Genomic DNA, 22,031 nt, shown 5'->3' with positions numbered 1-22,031 from the left:
TAAAATACATCTTTGACTGGATCTATGAATAAATCTATGACTGGGTTTGGACAGTACTTGCTTTTTAGGCAAAACAATGAATGATGCAATCTGAAGCTGGTATTGCGTCATACATGATATGAATTGCATCATGTTATTCCTAGAAGTCATCGATGATGCAATCATAACGAAGCTTACATCACTCTGCTGAACAAATTGCCCTTTATCAGCTCTAGAAATCATACAGTGTCGCTCTCTTATTTGTCAGTGTTTGATTTTGCAAAGGGACCCATTTCTGTTTAGCCAAAGTGAGCAGAGATGCCTCGTACTTGTGTGAACAGTGCAGATAACTTCTGCTATGTTTGTGGTGAAGTGACTTTTGCATCACAAAAGCGCAGTCTAACCACTATGATTAAGAAAGCTTATCACCTTTATTTTGGCTGCAAAATTGGAACTCAGGACAAGAGGTGGGCCCCACACATATGATGCAACACTTGTGCAGCAAATCTTCGCCAGTGGTTGAACAGGAAAAGGAAATCTATGCCTTTTGCAGTGCCAATGATTTGGAGAGAGCCAACAGATCATACCAGCAATTGTTACTTCTGCATGGTGCCTCCAGTTGGGAAAGGTGTGTCAAAGAAGAAAAAGTGGACTGTGCGTTATCCAAACATTCCATCAGCTATACGCCCAGTACCCCACGGAGAAGGACTGCTGGTTCCTGATGCACCAGTATCGTTCTCACTTGAGTCAGACGAGGAAGAGGAAGAGGATGAAACTTCTGGTCCTGAGCCATCAATGTCACAGGACCCACATTTTCTCCCATCCTCCTCCTCTGAACCACACCTCATAACACAAGGTGAACTGAATGACCTTGTCAGGGATTTGGAACTACCCAAGAGTAAGGCAGAGCTGTTGGGCTCCAGACTACAGCAGTGGAATCTCCTGGCAGGTGATGTTAGGGTTTCCATGTTCCGTGACCATCAAAAGGATCCTGTCCCATTCTTCTTCATGGAAGGTGATCTTGTAGCCTGCAACAACATCGATGGTGTGATGGCAGCCCTCAATATCGTTCACGATCCAGATGAGTGGAGACTGTTCATTGATTCATCGAAGACGAGTCTTAAAGCTGTTTTGCTGCATAATGGCAATGTTTTGCCATCAATTCCAGTTGGTCATGCAGTCCATATGAAGGAAACCTAAGACAACATGAAACAACTTTTGAGGTGCATAAACTATGACCAACATCAGTGGCAGCTTTGTGGCGATTTGAAGGTTGTTGCTCTCTTGCTTGGTCTGCAGATTGGATACACGAAGTACTGCTGTTTTCTCTGCGAATGGGATAATCGTGCAAGAGATTCCCACTACATCAAGAAAGATTGGCCACTCCGACAGTCATTGGAGCTTGGGAGGAAAAGTGTTCAGCATCCACCACTTGTTGAAGCAAGGAAGATATTGTTACCACCCTTACACATGTAGTTGGGTCTGATGAAGAACTTTGTCAAGGCCATTGACAAAACACAAGCAGCTTTCAAGTACCTCCATGGAAAATTTCCAAGGTTAAGTGAAGCTAAGATAAAGGAAGTTGTCTTTGTTGGTCCTCAGATTCGTGAACTTCTTCGAGATGATGCATTTGACCATGTACTGCGTGGCAAGGAAAAGACGGCATGGAAAGCCTACCAGTTAGTGGCAATAAATTTTCTCGGAAACAACAAGGCAGACAACTACAGGTTTTTGGTGGAAAACCTCCTCAAGGCATACAAAAGCCTTGGTTGCAGCATGTCACTAAAGATACATTTTTTGCGCACTCATCTAGATTTTTTTCCACTGAACTGCGAAACAGTGAGTGACAAGCACGGCGAGCGATTTCACCAGGACATTGCAACAATGGAGAAACGCTATCAGGGCAAATGGAGCCCATCAGTGCTTTCAGACTATTGCTGGACAGTGACAAGAGATGCTCCATTTAATGAATACAAGAGAGAAGCCAAGAAGCGCCGAGTAGACACTGAATAGGACTAAACTATGTACATAATAGTTTTTTGCCTTTTGTTTCATAATACATTTTATTTATATAACCCTTTTGCTGATTTTTAAAGTGTTACGTAAACAGGACAGGTGAAATATTATCATGTAAAGCAACCATAAACACATGAAAAGACCTAGGTTTACAATTTATGATTAAAACTCTATCTGCACAATATACATAGACATAAAATGTAAAAACTTAAATATTTTAGAAACAGTAGCCAATCAGTTGTTTAAATTGTCATATTTGAATTCAGCACATCAAAATACATAATAAATAGCACATTTTATCTCTGAAGCAGACGACTTCTCAAAAACTTGTAGACCAGTGTTATCTAATATTCCTAACATTCTGTTAGTTTTTTTTGGCTCCCATTGTACATTGAGCAGATGTTTTCAGAGAACTATCCATGGTGACACCAAGATCTCTTTCTTGAGTGGTAACAGCTAATTTAGACCCCATCATTTTGTATATATAGTTGGGATTATATTTTCCAATGTTCATTGCTTTGCATTTATCAACATTGAATTTCATCAGCCATTTTGTTGTCCAGTCGCCCAGTTTTGTAAGATCCTTTTGTAACTCTTCAGTCAGCTTTGGACTTAACTTATTAACTTAAGTATTATCTGCAAATGTTGCCACCTCACTGTTTACCCCTTTTTCCAGATCATTTATTAATATGTTGAACAGCTTTGGTCCCAGTACAGATTCCTGGGACCCCGCTATTTACCTCTCTCCACTGTGAAACTGACCATTCATTTGTACACTTTTTGATTTCTATATTTTAATCAGTTAATGATTCACGAGAGGACCTTCCCTCTTATCCCATGACTGCTTACTTTGGTGTGGGACCTTGTCAAAGGCTTTCTGAAAGTCCAAGTACACTATATCCACTGGATCACTCTTGTCCACATGTTTGTTGACACCTTCAAAGAATTCTAATAGCTTGGCGTGGCATGATCTCCCTTTACAAAAGCCATGTTGACTCTTCTCCCAACATATCATGTTCATCTGTGTCTGATAATTCTGTTCTTTCCTACAGTTTCAACCAGTTTCCCTGGTACTGAAGTTAGACTTAACAGCCTAACTAGACTTAACTAACAAAATCATCCAAAGCCCAAGATTTGGTGGTGATGGGGGACTTCAACTATCCAGATATATGTTGGGAAAATAACACCGTGGGGCACAGACTATCCAATAAGTTCCTGGACTGCATTGCAGACAACTTTTTATTTCAGAAAGTTGAAAAAGCTACTGGGGGGAAGCTGTTCTAGACTTGATTTTAACAAATAGGGAGGAACTTGTTGAGAATTTGAAAGTAGAAGGAAGCTTGGGTGAAAGTGATCATGAAATCATAGAATTTGCAATTCTAAGGAAGGGTAGAAGGGAGTACAGCAGAATAGAGACAATGGATTTCAGGAAGGCAGATTTTGGTAAGCTCAGAGAGCTGATAGGTAAGGTCCCATGGGAATCAAGACTGAGGGGAAAAACAACTGAGGAAAGTTGGCAGTTTTTCAAAGGAATGCTATTAAGGGCCCAAAAGCAAGTTATTCCGATGGTTAGGAAAGATAGAAAATGTGGCAAAAGACCACCTTGGCTTACCCTTGAGATCTTGCGTGACCTACAAAATAAAAAGGCGTCATATAAAAAATGGAAACTAGGTCAGATCACGAAGGATGAATATAGGCAAATAACACAGGAATGCAGAGGCAAGATTAGGAATGCAGAGGCACAAAATGAACTCAAACTAGCTATGGGAATAAAGGGAAACAAGAAGACTTTTTATCAATACATTAGAAGCAAGAGGAAGACTAAGGACAGGGTAGGCCCACTGCTCAATGAGGAGGGGGAAACAGTAACGGGAGACTTGGAAATGGCAGAGATGCTTAATGACTTCTTTGTTTCGGTCTTCACTGAGAAGTCTGAAGAAATGTCTAGTATAGTGAATGCTTACGGGAAGAGGGTAGGTTTAGAAGAGAAAATAAGAAAAGAGCAAGTAAAAAATCACTTAGAAAAGTTAGATGCCTGCAAGTCATCAGGGCCTGATGAAATGCATCCTAGAATACTCAAGGAGTTAATAGAAGAGGTATCTGAGCCTCTAGCTATTATCTTTGGGAAATCATGGGAGATGGGGGAGATTCCAGAAGACTGGAAGGGGGCAAATATAGTGCCCATCTATAAAAAGGGAAATAAAAACAACCCAGGAAACTACAGACCAGTTAGTTTAACTTCTGTGCCAGGGAAGATAATGGAGCAGGTAATCAAAGAAATCATCTGCAAACACTTGGAAGGTGGTAAGGTGATAGGGAATAGCCAGCATGGATTTGTAAAGAACAAATCGTGTCAAACTAATCTGATAGCGTTCTTTGATAGGATAACGAGCCTTGTGGATAAGGGAGAAGCGGTGGATGTGATATACCTAGACTTTAGTAAGGCATTTGATACAGTCTCGCATGATATTCTTATAGATAAATTAGAAAAGTACAATTTTAGATGGGGCTACTATAAGGTGGGTGCACAACTGGCTGGATAACCGTACTCAGAGAGTAGTTGTTAATGGCTCCCAATCCTGCTGGAAAGGTATAACGAGTGGGGTTCCACAGGGGTCTGTTTTGGGACCAGTTCTGTTCAATATCTTCATCAACGATTTAGATGTTGGCATAGAAAGTACGCTTATTAAGTTTGCGGACGATACCAAACTGGGAGGGATTGCAACTGCTTTTGAGGACAGGGTCAAAATTCAAAATGATCTGGACAAATTGGAGAAATGGTCTGAGGTAAACAGGATGAAGTTCAATAAAGATAAATGCAAAGTGCTCCACCTAGGAAGGAACAATCAGTTTCACACATACAGAATGGGAAGAGACTGTCTAGGAAGGAGTATGGCAGAAAGAGATCTAGGGGTCATAGTAGACCACAAGCTTAATATGAGTCAACAGTGTGATACTGTTGCAAAAAAAGCAAACATGATTCTGGGATGCATTAACAGGTGTGTTGTAAACAAGACACAAGAAGTCATTCTTCCTCTTTACTCTGCGCTGGTTAGGCCTCAACTGGAGTATTGTGTCCAGTTCTGGGCACTGCATTTCAAGAAAGATATGGAGAAATTGGAGAGGGTCCAGAGAAGAGCAACAAGAATGATTAAAGGTCTTGAGAACATGACCTATGAAGGAAGGCTGAAGGAATTGGGTTTGTTTAGTTTGGAAAAGAGAAGACTGAGAGGGGACATGATAGCAGTTTTCAGGTATCTAAAAGGGTGTCATCAGGAGGAGGGAGAAAACTTGTTCACCTTAGCCTCCAATGATAGAACAAGAAGCAATGGGCTTAAACTGCAGCAAGGGAGATTTAGGTTGGACATTAGGAAAAAGTTCCTAACTGTCAGGGTAGTTAAACACTGGAATAAATTGCCTAGGGAGGTTGTGGAATCTCCATCTCTGGAGATATTTAAGAGTAGATTAGATAAATGTCTATTAGGGATGGTCTAGACAGTATTTGGTCCTGCCATAAGGGCAGGGGACTGGACTCGATGACCTCTCGAGGTCCCTTCCAGTCCTAGAGTCTATAAGTCTATGAGCCTGTCAGAGGCGATGCATGGGGTGGGGCACACAAGGTCATGGTCCCGTCCCCCATCCCTCCCCCCCAGATTTCTGCCTTCTATTTAGCACAGAGGTTTTCAAACTGTGTGGTGGCCCAAAGGGGATACGCCCCACAGTTTGAAAATCGCCATGTCCTGCCAGGAGCTGGTGGGAGCCGCTTGTGTCCTGGCTGTCTGCACTGTGGGACCTGGGGTGCTGGCTGGCTGCCCAGCAGCCCTGGCTGCCCTGCTTCCCAAGGTGGGCCATCTCTGTATGGCCAGGCACTCCCCCAGCAGTGCGGGCAGCACAGCTCCAAGTCACACCCCTGATGTGCTCTTGCCTCTCCCTTGAAGAAGACGAGCACCAGCTGGCAACGCCCCCTGGAGCTGGCCCCTGCCCATGGAGCCTGTCTGCCATGAGATGCTCCCTGCGGTGCTCATTCACTGCTGTCCTGGTGCTCCTGGCTCCCCTGCTGCTCCTCAGCCCAGAGGCAACATGTGGAGTGGTCACATGCCCACCTCGAATCTTTAAATTGTGCCCCCAACTCCACTCATCAAGAGTTACGCATTGTCTCTGCAGCCTGTAATTGCTAGGATCACCTCTTGAGCCCTTTTTAAAAAAAATTGGCGTTTCATTAGCTATCCTTCAGTCATCTGGTCCAGAGACTGATTTAAGTGATAGGTTACGTATTGCAGTTAGTGGTTCTGCAATTTTATATTTGAGTCCTTCAGAAGTCTTGGATGAATCCCACCTAGCCCCGATGACTTATTACTGTTTAATTTATCAATTTGTTCCACAGCCTCCTGTAATAACACCTTAATCTGGGATAGATCCTCAGATTTGTCACCTAAAAAGAATGGCTGAGATGTGGGAATCTCCCTCACATTCTCCACAGTGAAGACAGATGCAGAGAATTCATCTAGCATCTCCACAACAGCCTTGTTTTCCTTGAGTGCTGCTTTAGCACCTTGATCATCCAGTGGCTTCACTGATTGTTTGGCAGGCTTCCTGCTTCTGATATACTTAAAAAAAAAAAATTCTGTTAGTTTTTGTGTCTTTTGCTAGCTGTTCTTTAAATTACACTAGAGGCTGATGGCATTAGTATGCCATAAACATCTTGTTGCCGAGGACATGAGAAGGGAGGGAATTAAGGCGCTGGAAACCTTTCTGGAATTAAGAAAACATCATCACCCAGCTCTGTGAAGCTGAACTTGCCCTGATCCACCCAGCACAAGGTTCCACAGGACAAGCTGTGGACCTGACTTACAAGGGCAGCTGCAGGAACAAATATAAATGCTGTATGAACTGTAATTTGAAAGCTTTCAACCAGCCCCAAGCAGTACTTATTGAGAGCAGTCGGAGCAGTTCCTGGGGAGGGGAGTTTGGATGGATTGTAGATATTTGACTGGTCCATAGAAGGCTTCAAACTTCTTCCTAGGGGGTCAGGTCTGGTTAGACATGACATGGGGGGAGCCAACATGGGTCAAAACACAGAAAGCAAAGCACAGTAGCCAGGTGTGAATGCTATGGTAAAACACTGGCATGCCATCACCTAGTTTGAGAAATGGACTCTCTCCATGTGAAGAGACAATGAGCACTGCTTCACATCTCCATTCCCTGAGAGAGAGCTTCTTAAGACCTCAGTCAACATTAAGGACTCCTGGATGGGCTTTACTGACCTCAGAGACAAAGACACTGACTCCACTGTGATGGCATGGTTAGGCCAAGCTACTTGGAGACTCATGCTGGCTTCTGCTGAAGTGGGAGCCAGCTGGCCACAGCTGAGTGGAATTCAGAAAACCACCAGTGTGTGTCAATCCTTGGTCATCATCTGTGTGTTGCTCTCTCTGCTGCTCCCAAGGATGCTGGAGACTCAGGGGGAGGACCTTGTGGTTCTGTAGTTCTTGCCGTGACTGAGGACACACTCAACCATCAGCAGGTGATTTGACTTCCTTTGTTGCCGTCTCATTCTTTACCCATCAGTGCCCTTGGGACATTGGCTGAAGGCTCTTTTGAGACCAGTTTTAAATAGGAAACCAGAACCAAAGGTTTAGAAATGCATGACAATTGCAGTCTATCATCCCTTTGACCTGAGGTAAATTTGGGTTCCTGAGCCTGGTGGGTAACTGGGTGTGTCTGAGGAGAATATGGAGTTAGGGGTTTGTTACAGGAGTGGGTGAGATTGTGGCCTGCATTGTGCAGGAGGTCAGACTAGATGATCATAATGGTCCCTTCGGACCTTAAAGTCTATGAGGATCATCTCTCTGGTAGTGCAATGCAAGGCCTTGGTGCACTCCATGCCGTGCAAAGCAAAGAAGCCAAGGTCTCTGCCCCAGTATGTCTACAGTGTAATCCATCCAAGGTGTGTGTGAGGGACCAGTCAAATTTACATAAACATAATTGCTAATTTACATATATTTGTCTATTCTTGGCCTGTTGGAAAACAAAGGGGATGTCTAAAATACATTTTCCACATCTTTAGATGCAGATGGTCTGTCCTGCCCCTACAGCAATGTCAGGGGCAGCTCTATCCACTTTCCTCAGGGGACACGAGCTTCTTTTGTCCTCTGGAGTTTCCCAGCACTCCACTCCTGGAGCTGCCCCACATCTATCTTCAGCCCCGTTCCTCCTCCTCTGAGATCAGAGCCCCCTTTTCCCTGTCTCATCTTGCCTCCCGGCTCTCTTCCCCCCTCTTTCCTCTTGGCTGACCCCTCACCCCATGGATGCTGTTTGACATTTGACTAATACCTGTCAATATTTTAAAGACCAGAATTATCCATTTCCTGGCTGAAAGGAACTGTGGACAACAGGCATCCCAAGAGCAGTCAGCCTTCCTGGACAGGATCCATTGCTCTCTTCCCCGTGTTCAGTGTCATGGTCATAGTTATGTCAGCCAGCAGGCAGATCTTGGAGCAGGCCTGAGAAAACCAGCCGCCTTCCCACAGTCTGAGGTTAGGCGGGTTTGCCCACAGTTTGCTCTGCTGCGTGCTATTCTGATGAGCAAAGGGGTGACTACCACACCCTGGGGCAAGATATTGTTAAAGTCAGTACCCCGACCTGCTAGCCAGAGTGGAAGAACCTGGGAGGTGGCGTAAGCAGGTGAGCTGTGCATGGGATGGCACTTGAGAGGCTAAGCAAAGCTGGGGGTGGATCCACTGTTAGGCTTTCTGTCCTTGAATGTGTTCCCAAGTGTTGTTCCCTGTTCCAGAATCACTAGAAAGCGTCCAGATGGCGCCAAGCTGGCTAGCTTCTGTTTTCAGTTTCAACTCCCTCCACCAGTCCAGGTGTACGCTGCTCCCCCCCGCCCCAGCACAATCCTCCAACCCAACCACCCTCTTCCAGTTAATAAAGCCACAGGACTCGTTCTGCACATCCCGAGAATGCAGGTGCTAACAAGGCTTAGTGAAAGTGTAAATCAACCCAAGCATGAGGGATCAATAACCTCTGGCCAATGCATTCCTTGTGGAAAACAGGACCAAGCTTGCAGTCTGTGGAGGGGCTCTGGGCTTTCTGTTTCCCTTCAGGGGAGTGGCTGGTGTGTGCTAAGTCATCTGAGTTTATTTGTAGCTCTTGTGAACTGAGGTGGGAGTTGATAGGGTTTGTTTTATTGTCAGATGAGATGTTACATTCGCTGCTAGGGGTGTGAGGGACAGAGAGGAGAGCAAAATCCTTGGGCTGGAGGATTCTCCTGAGGTGGGAACCGAGGCATGACTCTAAGGGGCTGCGGGAAGCACTGAGCATTCTTGCCCTGTATCTGTTGGTATATATGGGGCTGATGAAGCTTGGATATGAACAGGGAAGTAACCCTTAAGTCATGTCGGCATCTCCCCTCTTTGGAAGGGTACAAGTTTGGGTGGATGGATGCTTATCAAATGGAAAGGAGACAGAATCATTCAGGGAAAGCATCTTGTCTGTCAGATCAGGGCCTTCACATGCGCACTTGCTCTCCAAGGAGTATCTTCCTCGTAGTGTGTGAAGGGACCGGGGAGATTCTTCAGCTGCTAGGGGTGGTGGACGAGTAGAGCCATGAAAAGTAGCTACTCTGCTGCTGCGTGGTACAAAAGAAGCTGTTGAGATGAGAGAAGAGAAGTTGTATGTGTGGAACTCCAATTCTCTCCAGATGCACATGCAAGTGTGTCTGTGCAGTTGAGAGAGGGCAGAACAGGCAGCAGGGAGCTGCTGTGCACTCTGGGCCAGCAGTTGTCACACTGCTCCCTCTTGGAGCAGAGAGAGACAAGTTTGTGCTGTGAACTCAGTTCCTCCCAGAAGAGTGGGTGCTTGGGTTTCTGAGAAGCTTCTGGTTTGATTGGCTTTTCTCCAAAAGTGATATATTTGCATGAATGCAAGTGTCAGGTTTGCACTGAGACCCTGGCTTTCTCCGCACTGACAGAGGCGTGCGTTCGGTTTGTTTTGTTTTGTTTGAAGTGAAGTAATTAACGCAGGATAGTTACCTCACTGCAAAATCCAAATGGAGACACAGCAGTTGTTGTGTTTTGCTGCAAGGCCTATAGGTCGGCATTATACTGGCTGCCTGGGTTGACCCGCTCTAGTTTATCACACACAATAACTGTAATTTGTCTCCACTCTGTTTTTACAGCAGGACAGCTAATGTGCCTTGGTGATCCCATGATAAAAACAGGCCTGTTCAGTCGGTGAAGACCAAGCTGCTGAGTCTCTTCTAGCCACAGCCTGTATTTAAAGTCCTTCACAGGAATAGCCTGTAGCCCTGCACTGTCACTCTCGTAAGCCATGTTGGACCATTACTGTGGAATGCTGCAGTATTAGGGTGAACAGATGTCCTGATTTTATAGGGACAGTCCCGATTTTGGGGACTTTTTCTTATATAGGCACCTATACCCACTGTCCCAATTTTTTACACTTCCTGTCTGCTTATCCTATGAAGTATTGTCTTGAAAATGGATAAAATCTTGTAAAGATCCCAGTAAAATACATTGAACTGAACTCTCCATGGAGTTACTTCTGATTGAAATTAGGGCAGCTGAGAGCAGAGCTTGGCTCTTTGTGCATGAAGTACTCGGGGGAGGGGTAAAGGGAGAATGAACAATATAGAGAGCTTTGAGGCAAACCATATCTTCACTGCTGCTCTTCAATACAAGGAAGGCCCCCCTGTGTTAAGGAAGAGGCCCTGAATGGAATTCCCCTTGTATCGCAAACTCTGGATGGTGATGAGATTGGTAGGTAGACACATGGAAACAGTGTGTTTGGAAGAATTATTTTTGGATCTGTTAGTCTGTTGACTCAGCTGACAGTGCCGTCGGGATTCCTGTGACTAGGCAGAGGTGGTGGGTCTACTTTGGCTTAAAAGGAGGTGGGAATAGAAGTGTTACAAAGAGCCTTGTAGAGTTCTGAATGGGAGAACTGATCCCCTCTCTGGGAACTGGCAGGGAGTTGAAGGTTGTGGGCTGGGGAGTCATTAGCTACAGGCTAGCTGTGTCCTGTGCCAAACAGGAGGCACACGGCGGTGTACGCCAATCAACTTCCTAGCGGTTTGTAGCCCTGTCAGAAATATCGGTTCTTCCAAGACAGCCAGGACAGGAGGCAACCCTAAATAGTTGAATCAGCAGTTGGGGGATCAGCTGCACCTTTCTACCTTTGGGGGGGATTACATTGAAATGTGTGTGCACGTATGGGCATGCAGTGACAAATGGATCCAAGTTGTGGCCTTTCTTTCCAATGTTTTAACAATATTTGTAATCTCCCTCGCTGGTAACAGATGAAGAGTTCCTCCAACTGCAAGTTCCAGGTTACTTAAGTTGCGGTTAGTAAGGTGTTCCTTGCCGTGGTTTGATACATGGTCAGGAGTGAACACGCTTGTTTGCTGTCCTGCCCAGAGCCTTCTGGCTGTACTGCTGTTGGCTGGCGTGTCAGATTTCCACCCAGCCAAAGAAATTGCACTAAAATTAAGGGCCATGTTACTCCTCTGTTTGTGCAGCAAGTGGAGCTACACCAGAGTAGAATTACAGCCTACGCTTGCAGTAAGCTGTATTCTGAATTGCTTGGAAACATTGGGTGTCTAGAAAATGTGACTCACAAATGTCATTATTCGGTTCCCCTGAGGATTAAAGAAACACTTTTCCAGGAAGCAAGTGGTTCTTGTTTGTTGAGGGTAATCAAAATCCTTTCCCAGAATCTGCTCTGGGGAAGGCAGACAGTGAGGTGTCCCCTTGCCCTCCTGCATTCAGATCCAGCCAGTCTATCTCCATTTACAGTGAACCCATCCCTGTCTTATCTTGTCACAACTTAAATAGATCACATCAAATTTGAAACCTCTCCATCCCGTTCCTTGTTCTAGATGCTATCTTAAAGCGAGATCGCTTGGCTGGCTGTGTTGAGAGGACCGTAGCTGGGATGTTCTGGAGCTCCACTCCATGTTAGGAGTGCCTACTGGCTTGCACTGTGTCCCAGCAGCATGACGCTGGGGCAGCCGAGTCTGAGGTGGGGAGGATTTCCACAGCCGTAAGCCTGTTCTTGTGCCCCAGTCAGTCTGATCCTGCAGGCTGTTGGCATTCATTATAGCAGCATGCTGTCTTCACGCTGATACGGTTTGGCCACTCAGGTTCTAACTGAAGTTTAACTTGCCCCGTTTCACTGCTGCCTTTCTGCTGGACCTTTAGCCTGGGGGAAACAGGCAGACATATCGGTTGTTCATAACCTGAGATGAATGTATCATATATGACAAATGTAAGAGCTGCACCATGAGGTTCTTGGTGCCAGCCCTGACTGGGCTGTAGCATCTGAGGTCTGCCCATGTCTCGGGTCCAGCCCCAGCAAGTGGGATTCCACTAAATTAACAAAGGCTTATAGTGATGAGCCCCCAGTTGGAAGAACCAGAAATAGCTGTTGTCAGTCATGCTGGTGATTTGGGAATCCGTTACCTCGTCAACGGGCTGTGAGAGGGCCATGATTTTCAGTCATTGCCGCCTTCATCTAGGGTTGCTTCCTTCTTAGATTTGTCCTGTTGTGCAGTCATTTCCATGTCCCATAATGATACTCTTATGTCTGCCCCAGAGCAAAGTTGGGATTTTCTGTGTGAGCCAGATCCAAAGCCTGTTGAACTCATGTAGCAAGCGAAGGTTAAACCCTTTAAATTGGGACAGGTGGCCACCCTGTATCCTCCTTCCATCTCCCTCCTCACCCGATCCTAATCAGGGGCTTGTGTTTCTTTAAATGCTTCATGACAAGGATTCCGGTTAGGGTTTGTTTTTGGTAGTTAAATTTGCTTTTCATACCTTTTTTAAATATTTGCTCTCTGGTAGCTGCTGAGCAGTAAAATACGAGAGATTTCCTGTTGGGTTGTGGGGAAGATTCCTTTTTGGAAGCAGGACAGACCTTGGATTCAGTGAAACCTCACTCTGGTTCTGTAGGGAATAAGCCACAATTAGAACACGGAAGGTTTTGTTTTGTTGGTTCCTGCATTGTGCTTTTCCTGTGGCCGGTTGAGTGCTGTCCAGATGTGTTTGGTATTCAGCTGTATCTGGCTGGGGGAAGGCCAGAGAAATGTGCTGGTGTTGCATTAATGTACAGTGGCTCTGGCAAGCTGAGCTTGCAGCTCTGCAGATGTATACAAATGCGGAGGCACCTGGCACCACTCAGGGAGGCAGAGGCCAGTGTGATTCCTATTCATCACTAGACTTGCTAGGGGAATCCATGCAATGGAGGCGTGGACACAAGTGGCTTGTGTGATCTATTTTGAGTGGGAATGGTTGCAGGGAAGAGTGAAAGGGACACTGGTCAGTAGTTTAAACCAAAGAATATGATGGTTTTGAAAACAGCTTGTAATTAGGAGAAGAACAGATTCTAAATACATGGTGGCTCCAAGACTGTGGAACTTTGTTAAACTGGATTTGATTAAACTGAACTGCAGGTTGTATGTTCATTTCCATAATTTCAGGGAGGAAAAACCTTATTTATACTATTATTATTATTATTATTTATTTATTTATTTATTTATTTGTTTGTTTGTTTTGTTCTCTTGAAAAAAAAAATTACAGCCTTAAATAGTAAAATGATTCTAAGAGGCGGTTACACTTGTGAGGGGAACTGTTTGAAAATGTGAGCGTGAAATGTTTAGGAACTCAGAATAATCTTAACTCTGCCCCCTATCCCACTGCTTTTGTATATTATCCATATCTGGCAGATAAGAAATGCTTATGATTGAGTATGGCAATTGGACAAGGCTTTGCATTAGTTGTGTAACGGACACAAATAGTTCCATATCTTTTGCCAACGAAAGTGTTATTCATTGTGTGCAACATACATTCTACTTCTGTCTGGAAGAGCTAAGGTGCTAATGTCCCACTTAGTTTGGTGAGTGACACACTTACAGTTAGGTTTGTGGTTAGTGTTGCTAGAGTGGATGAGATCAAAGTGGTTGGCTATAGAGGTTGGGCTGTATGACTTACAATGTTAATTACCCTCCCCCTCATGTAACACATGGATTCTCAAATTGGGGAGAGGGGATCACATTATGATCACTCCCCCTTTTTTGTGACCAGACTCGAGGATGAAGGCCCCAAAACACTTTTCTGTTTTACACGAGGTCACTGCATAGAAAGGTTGAGAACCACTTACAATGTGTGGAATAGTGATACTTGTAGAGGTGCCGGCGATGGCAATAGATGTGGCTTTTCAACTTCCGTTGAAATGATGGATATAGACGGTGTGTGTGTATGTGTTAGTCAGTAAGAGAAAATCTTGATAAGGTCTTAACTCTATTTGGCAGGGTTTTTGTGTGTAGGGTAAGAGCTGAGATGTCAGTGTGGCAATCTTGGGAAGAGGCTGAGAACTGGAGGAGAAAAGAAGACTGTGGTCTAGTGGGAATTGTCTATAGTGGGCAATCGACGCACAGGATGGTATGCGAGTATCGAATGGCGTAGCAGAAGGGTGCAGCTTTCAGCATCGTGGCACAGCATATACAGTGTGCCAATGTGGACTGTGTCAGACATTTTGGCAGGGATTTGGAAGCTGTGTGAAGGCCTATTTGCAGTAATTTACCCCTGCGTTTCCAGCCAAACGTAACTTTAAACGTAAACTGCAACCTTGCTTTGCTTTCACATTTTTAAAAAAAGGTCTAAGAAGCTCTCTGTCCCTCAAATTATAGATTTGAACTTTAAAACCGCAGATTAACTAAACTAGGTGGGAGAGTGTGGTGTTATGGGAGTTTCCTGAGACTTTTCCTCTCTCAGTAAGTATAACACATGATCAGTGACACCGTGGTGTACGTGTTTGATCTGCCTAGATTTTGACTGATGTATTAAACTATGTCCAGTTCAGATCTTTTTGACCCTCTTCCATACTGTTGGTTCACATGCAGGCTTGTTAAAGTTCGCAGCTGCATGATGAGCTGTAACAGAGTATGAGCAACCAGGGTTTATAAACTCAGTGGCATTCTCAAAGTGTAGAAAGTGTTGTCCTGACTATGTTCAAAGCTAACCCACCAGACTTCACACCAAAGACACCATCCTTGTTGATTTCAGCAGAGTAAGCTGAGTTCAGAGATTCTAGGCCAAAACATATTTGATGGATCACCTGAGAGGGCTGTGGGGAAAGAGAATTAGAAAACATTAAGAAGTGCAACCTCAAGTAGCCCCTGCATGAACAAAACTGGTGTATCTCAATCCAGTAAAAAGGAATCCCACCACAGAAATTTCCACCACCACAGTTGACCTTACCTGAGAGTCTCTTAGCTGAGAAACCAAGGACTGAACAAGTCCCGGAGATTGAAATGCCCACTCAACCCCTTTGAGGGCAGGCCTCAGGTGCACAGCTGAGGCGAGAGGAAGCTTGCACTCAGACACTGGCGCTGGCTGTGCAAGGCTCTGTAATCCCCATCAATAAACACAAGCATCTTAAGGAGGAGAGAAGCAGGTCAGGATAAGAACAAGGAAGGGGGTTAAAAAAACTAGGGGCCAAATGCTCCCTGTGCCAGTCTTGGAGTAGGAGGTAATGCCGGGGTTGTTGGGAGGAGTCCTCCTTTGCCACCTCTCCGGGCTGCGGAGCAGCAGTGGAATTGCTCCGATTCTGCTACCCACTGTGCTGAAGCAGGGCTAGGCCCAGCTGCTATTGCTCCCTGACTCTGCAGGGAGCTATGCTGGTGGATCCACCAGTCCCCACGTCACTGTGCGGAGATGTCAGAGAAAACTGCATTCCAGTGCATGTGGAACACAGACACCCCTGCTGCAGAGGGTCATTAAATTGCCCCCACACCACCATCCCTGCCCAGGCTCCTTGTCCTTCTGCAGAATGGAGCGGGATTTATTGCAGGTGAAGCAATGCTGAATGGTTTTATAAAGCAGCCTCCCCATCCCTGCCCTTCAGCTTATCCTGGCAAATGCAGTTTGTTACATCTGGGTTTTCAAAGAGTTAGGTGCCCAACTCCCCTAGGCTTTGTCTAGCACCAACAGTGTGTAATGGCTGCTAATGTCACCTCTGTACCCAGACCTTGGATAATGATAGTCATGTTATCGGTGCCCTTCCCTGGGCCTTCTCTAGTGACTAAGGGATCCGGGGGCCTTTCCAGCAGCCATGGTGCCAATGAAAAGTGCAGGCCACAAGGTTACTAGAGAGGGCAGCCTACCTGCACAAGCCTAAGGATAGCATGTATCTGTAGGGCATTTGTAGTACTTTACAGCTTCAGAACATATTAATGAATCCTCCAGACACCCTTGTGAGCTGGCTAGGCTAAATCACAGCCAGTTTTGCAGAAGGGAAAGCTGAAGTGAAGTGATTTGGCTGAGGTCATGCAGGAATCTGTGGCAGAGCAGAGAATTCAACTTCAGCTTCTCCAGTCCTAGGCTAATGCCTAACCATTGGGCCATGCTCTCCTCTCCCCTGTTTCCTCCTTCATTGGTGTGTTTGAGAACTGATACCTCATGGCTGTTCTGCTACATTTTCAGTCCTCTTATTTCCTTTTCCTTCCTCTTTCCCCCCAGTCGACATTCGTGAAATCCAAGAGATTCGTCCAGGAAATAATTCCCGAGATTTTGACCGATACCAGGAGGATCCCTCTTTCCGGTCAGATCCGTCTCACTGCTTCGTTGTCCTCTATGGAATGGAGTTCAGGCTGAAAACTCTCAGCCTGCAAGGTGGGCAGTCCCCTCTGTTTGCTTTGCATTTGCAGGGTCATTTCGATTGCATGCTCCTCAGGGCATTTAACTTAAGATCAGTGCCAAAGGCAGTGTAGCTGTTCTCATTTCGGTCTAATGGTTGCTTGTTTCAGATTAGCATAGGTCAGTTAGGAACAAGTTTACACTAAGGGCTTGTCTACATCAGAAAGTTGCAGCGCTGGTGAGGGAGTTACAGCGCTGCAACTTAGGAGGTGTACACATCTGCAGGGCACCACCAGCGCTGCAACTCCCTGTTTGCAGCACTGGCCGTACTCCCGTTTTGTCTCGGGTGTAGAGGATCCAGCACTGGTGATCCAGCGCTGGTAATCAAATATAGACACTTAACAGCGCTTTTCTTGACCTCCGTGGAATAAGCAGGTATCCCAGCATACCTGAGGAAGCCTCTGGTAATCAAGCTGGTCTCCTTCCCCGGCTTGCTCTCGCGTTCCCCAAACCCCGAGCAAGCAGGTCTCCTTCCCTGCGGTTTGCTGGGTGGTTCCGGGAACGCGAGAGCAAACCGCAGCGAAGCTGGTCTCCTTTCCCGGTTTGCTCTCTCGTTTCCCGAACCCCGAGCAAGCAGGTCTCCTTCCCTGAGGTTTGCAGGGTGGTTCGGGGAACGTGAGAGCAAACCGCGGCGAAGCTGGTCTCCTTTCCCGGTTTGCTCTCGCGTTCCCTGAACCCCCGAGCAAGCAGGTCTCCTTCCCTGAGGTTTGCAGGGTGGTTCGGGGAACGCGAGAGCAAACCGCGGCGAAGCTGGTCTCCTTCTCGCGTTCCCCGAACCCTCCTTGAAGCCGCCCAACAGCGCTGCAGTGTGGCCACATCTAACACCACTTGCAGCGCTGATTGCTGTAAGTGTGGCCACTCTGCAGCGCTGGCCCTATACAGCAGCTTAATACAGCTGTAACAACCAGCGCTGCAAAATTTTAGATGTAGACATGGCCTAAAACTGAGACAAGCCACTCTAAAGAGCCTTCGGCACTGATTTCCCTATATCGGTTTACAAACCAATTTAAGTTAAATTGTTGCAGCTTTCTCCTGTAAACAAGCCTTGTTGGGCAGCCATGCTGGCTTCTGCATATGCAAGACAACTGGGTCTTCCACATGGCGATTGCCAGAACGCACAGGGAGAGAGATGTTATTTTCTAGCTTCAAAGAGGATACAGCAAACAATGGGGAGGTTAAAAAGAAATCTGTGCACATTCTAAAAATAGCTGTTGCTTGTGTCTCAAGAGCAGCTGAAATTTGCTCCTTGAAAACAAACAGGCATCAAGAAGCCCCAGGGCCTTGTCAGCGAGGTGGCTTAGAATGCTGAGTATGGAGGTGAATAGGAACTGACCAGTCATGTGTATTGAGAGAGATGTGGGTGAGAGCTGATGGCCTCTCACCGGCAGACAGACATTATGGGGAGCAGGAGAGGATCAGAGATCAGCAAGGTGGGAGTTACTGACAATGCAGGGAAGGGATGGGCACTGAAGGGGAGAACAGACAGTGGTGCTGTATTTTCTTATATTAGGCAATGGATATAAAGAGGGGTTGACACAGATCCACATTATGGTGATGTTTAGGCACCTGGCCTGGCTGGATCTACTTCCTCCTGCCATGCTGCAGCTGTGCCAGGGCTTCCTCCATGGAAGCCAGGGTCAGTGCGGCTGCCTCGTTCCTTCATGAGCCCTGTTCTTTATTTTCACAGCCACATCCGAGGATGAAGTCAACATGTGGATCAAAGGATTAAACTGGCTGGTGGGGGATACTCTCAGGGCCCCCACCCCTCTGCAAATCGAAAGGTAAGGCAAGCGTCAGGGAGGTGAGGAGCTAATGACACCACAGCGGGCACAGGGCAAGCAGCTGCTCTGCTGGCTTCGCCCTTCCTGCTCTGCTCAAGCACTTGACTTGGCAGCAGCGTCTTTGCTTTGGTCCAGTTTGTCCTCGGAGTTCTTCTCCGCCAATGCCCTTCAGTCTTCGCCCTCCTCCCTTCCTCTGTGGCTTCAGACACCATGGTCTGCGCCAAGACGGCTGTCTGTCCTGTCCTGTCCTGCAGCATCCCTGCAACCCCACCCCGCTCTGCCAAGGCATCCGAATCCTCACCGGCAGCATCGCCTCTTCCAGGCATGCTTTTGTGTTGAGTCACCTCAGCAGTCCTGCCAATTGTGTGGGAGCTTCTGGGATCTGAGTATGGAGCCACTTAGAGCTTGTATAGAGAGAGGCCCACCTCATTCCACTTATGAACTACAAAGGGTTTGAGCCCAGAGCTCTCTAAGCAAAAGGTTTCATTGCATTGACCTGCTGTGGTACATGATCCTCCTCGTGCTCCATGATCAGGATGAGCCTGATCCTGCATGCAATAGGGGTTCTGGGTGCATAAAAAATGTCAGAATGCAGGTCTGCAGTAAGAAACTAACCTGCTTCACAGGGGAGCAGCCAGGCATTCTGATGGGAGCCGGGGGATGACACCAAAGGGAGTTGAGGACAATTCAGTATCTGGCAGAATTAGGCCTGGAGACAATGTTTGATATCAAGCAATCAAGATTTATGTGGTAAAACGAGTGTGTTTGTGTGTTTGTGTTTGTGTTTTTCCTTTCAGGTGGCTCCGGAAACAGTTCTACTCGCTGGATCGCAACCGAGAAGACAGGTAAAGAGAGAGGAACTTTTGTTTATGCAGATTTATGTATTTAGAAAAGTTGGGCCTGTTTTACCTCGTGCTAAGTCTCAGAATTGAAGATGTCTCAGGGTGCAGTTAGAAACCAAACGTGTAATAAGGGTATTTGAGCATCTCCTACTGGTGCTGTCCCACCTTCTAAAGATCAAAACTACACACACATTTAGTTGGTGTCAAGCTGGGGTTTAAATTTACCTTGCACTAGCCTGCAGTGCACTAACTGTCTGTGTGGATCTTGCTGATAGCACATTAAAGATTCCTTAGCGAGCTTTGATCTACCCGGCTTTGGCATAGGACTAGTTCAAAACTCACTAAGGAATTATGAATGCATCAGTAGAGTCCACAGGGACCATTCATTTCAAGGCAGGCTAGTGTGGGGTAGATTTACACCCCAGTTCATTGCGAATAAAATGTTGGTGTAGACAAGCCTTAAGACACAGTCATGCAACTCTTACTCTGGTGAGCAATTCTTTTGAAGTTCGTGGGGCTTGCTGATCTGAGTGAAGCTTGCTCATCTGAGCTGGCTTATAGAATTAGGCTCCTAATTTGTAACACTGATAGCATACGGGCTTAGTGTATTGGTGTTTCCCTCTGACTTTTAAAGGGCTTTGTCAGTTTTAGCTGAAGTCCAAAGCATGGGCTGTGTGGGTTTTTTTTTTGAGAGGCTTTATATACCCTAAGAGGAGTCTAAATCTTTTCATGTTTATTTGAAATACTCCATGTAAACAGTTTTTTTGTTTTCTATTGATCCTGTGGAACTCTTTGCCAGAGGATGTTGTGAAGGCCAAGACTATAAAGCAGGGTTCAAGAAAGAACTAGATAAATTCATGGAGGATAGGTCCATCAATGGCTATTAGCAGGGATGGTGTCCCTCGTCTCCGTTTGCCAGAAGCTGGGAATGGGCAACAGGGGATGGATCACTTGATGAGTACCTGTTCTGTTCATTCCCTCTGGGCACCTGGCACTGGCCACTGTCGGGAGACAGGATTCTGGGCTAGATGGACCCTTGGTCTGACCCACTAGGGACATTCTTATGTTCTTATGACCCATTCCCTGCAGTTAGGAATGCAAAACACCAGGGTATTGGGGTCTCCTGGGAACCAGCAAGGGAAACTGAGCCATGGAGCCCCAATTGTCTCTGCTCAGAGAACCACACCGTGCAAAGCAATATACAGCAGCAACAGCCCAATCGGTGCTAAAACCTTTTATTTGGGTTACTATCTCTGCCCCTCAGCCCCCAGTACCCTCTTATTTCTCACCCACTTGTCTTATCTTTTAGACTGTGAGCTCTTTGGGGCCTGGACTGCGCCATTGACAGTGTGTTTGTGCTGGTCCCATTTCTTGGTGAGACTCTCTCTCTCCTGCCATGAGGAGGGCTGGTCTGAGGTCTGGGCACCATGTAAGCCCTTCTGGGATTTCAGTGGTGTGTAGATTTGTGCACAAAGGTGAATTTCACCTGGTGAGAGGCGCTCTGCCCTCTGAACTCTACCACTGCTGACATGAATTTAAATGGGTATGGTGTTCTTGTTCAGTCTGCCCTCCGCACCAGAGTCAGCAGCCCTCTCCTCTTAGGGCACTGTTCCCTGCCTCCTTTCTTTTTCCATGACATGGTTCTCCTTAGTGATGTTAACAGAGCACATTAACCTTTTGCTATTGATTTTTTTTTTTTTAAGTGCCTTTCCCCTTGAGATGTGAAACATTCGTCCATTACCACTGAACAATGAGAGAACAGGGTGCGGGGGAAGGCTGTGGAGGCATTGCTCATGCAGCAGTGTGTGTCCTCAGATTACAATAAGAAACCTGCTGGACTCATCTGCCAAAGGGTTATATCTGCCCCCCTTTATTTATCTAGGCATTAATACCATGCATATTGCCATGGTGACTGAGCACCTGATGGGATTAAATATTCCAAAGGATCTCCTGTTTGTCCTTTCGCCGTTCTGCTGATTATTTTGTTTTGCGGTAAGGCCAGCAAGTTCCACCCTGAGGTTTGTTACCCTAATCCTTGCAGGAAGCCACTGCCACGATCATGGCGCAGCAGCCTGGGAACGTCTCTCCCATGCTCGTGAGGTTTGCTTTTGCTCCGTGGCATGTAGCTGTCTTGGGGATGTGGCACGTGTGTTTGTATTATGGTGGGGTATCATGGGCCATTTTCACGGAAGGCCTTGAATACCAGAACTCTGCATTTAGTGGGAAACCAGTGGTGTGAACAGATCCCTTGTGGGCATCCGTCATCCTCTGACATTTGACATCTCCTGCTTATCTGTGCCCTGCCATGGGAGAGCCTGCCTCCTCTGCCGTGATCGCCCACTCTCCCTTCTGCATTCTGTGAACCTGTTTTTCAGCTGCAGCTCATTCTGACCCAGTGGTGGCTCTGGGCAGAAACAGGCCTATGAACTCAAGCAGCCTGGGCGTAATCAAAGCTGGCCAAAATACACGGCAGAGCATGTGTGAGAGAGGGAGGGGAGTGTTTCGTGTTGCTTGGATCCAGATGGACTTGTGTCCGTATATCATGGCATGGTGAGAGTGTTGCCTTGTCCATTCTGAATGTGCCACTTACAGGACTGGAGAGGTGATTAATGCTTGTGCAGCACAGAGGAACGGAAGTGTTGTCTTTTTAATATATTCCAGCAGCGCTAATGCACTTAATGGACTTCTGTAATTGTTAC

At 46.3% G+C, this 22,031-nt stretch overlaps 1 protein-coding gene across 4 annotated transcripts in view; it reads left to right on the top strand.

The window, feature by feature from the left end:
* PLCG1 (phospholipase C gamma 1) overlaps positions 1–22,031 on the top strand; it is a 104,394-nt gene that overhangs the window by 31,246 nt on the left and 51,117 nt on the right. For all 4 annotated transcript variants that reach the window (XM_030533418.1, XM_030533416.1, XM_030533417.1 and 1 more), the window contains exons 2-4: positions 16,533–16,685; positions 18,397–18,490; positions 19,288–19,335. In XM_030533418.1, coding sequence (XP_030389278.1) covers positions 16,533–16,685; positions 18,397–18,490; positions 19,288–19,335 — 295 coding nt within the window. The remainder of the gene's footprint in view (positions 1–16,532; positions 16,686–18,396; positions 18,491–19,287; positions 19,336–22,031) is intronic.

The sequence above is a fragment of the Gopherus evgoodei genome, chromosome 14 (genome assembly GCF_007399415.2).
Source record: "Gopherus evgoodei ecotype Sinaloan lineage chromosome 14, rGopEvg1_v1.p, whole genome shotgun sequence".
Classification (NCBI taxonomy): domain Eukaryota; kingdom Metazoa; phylum Chordata; order Testudines; family Testudinidae; genus Gopherus; species Gopherus evgoodei.
The sequence above is the reverse complement of the archived record's forward strand: the minus strand, read 5'-3'. Positions and strand labels throughout refer to the sequence as shown.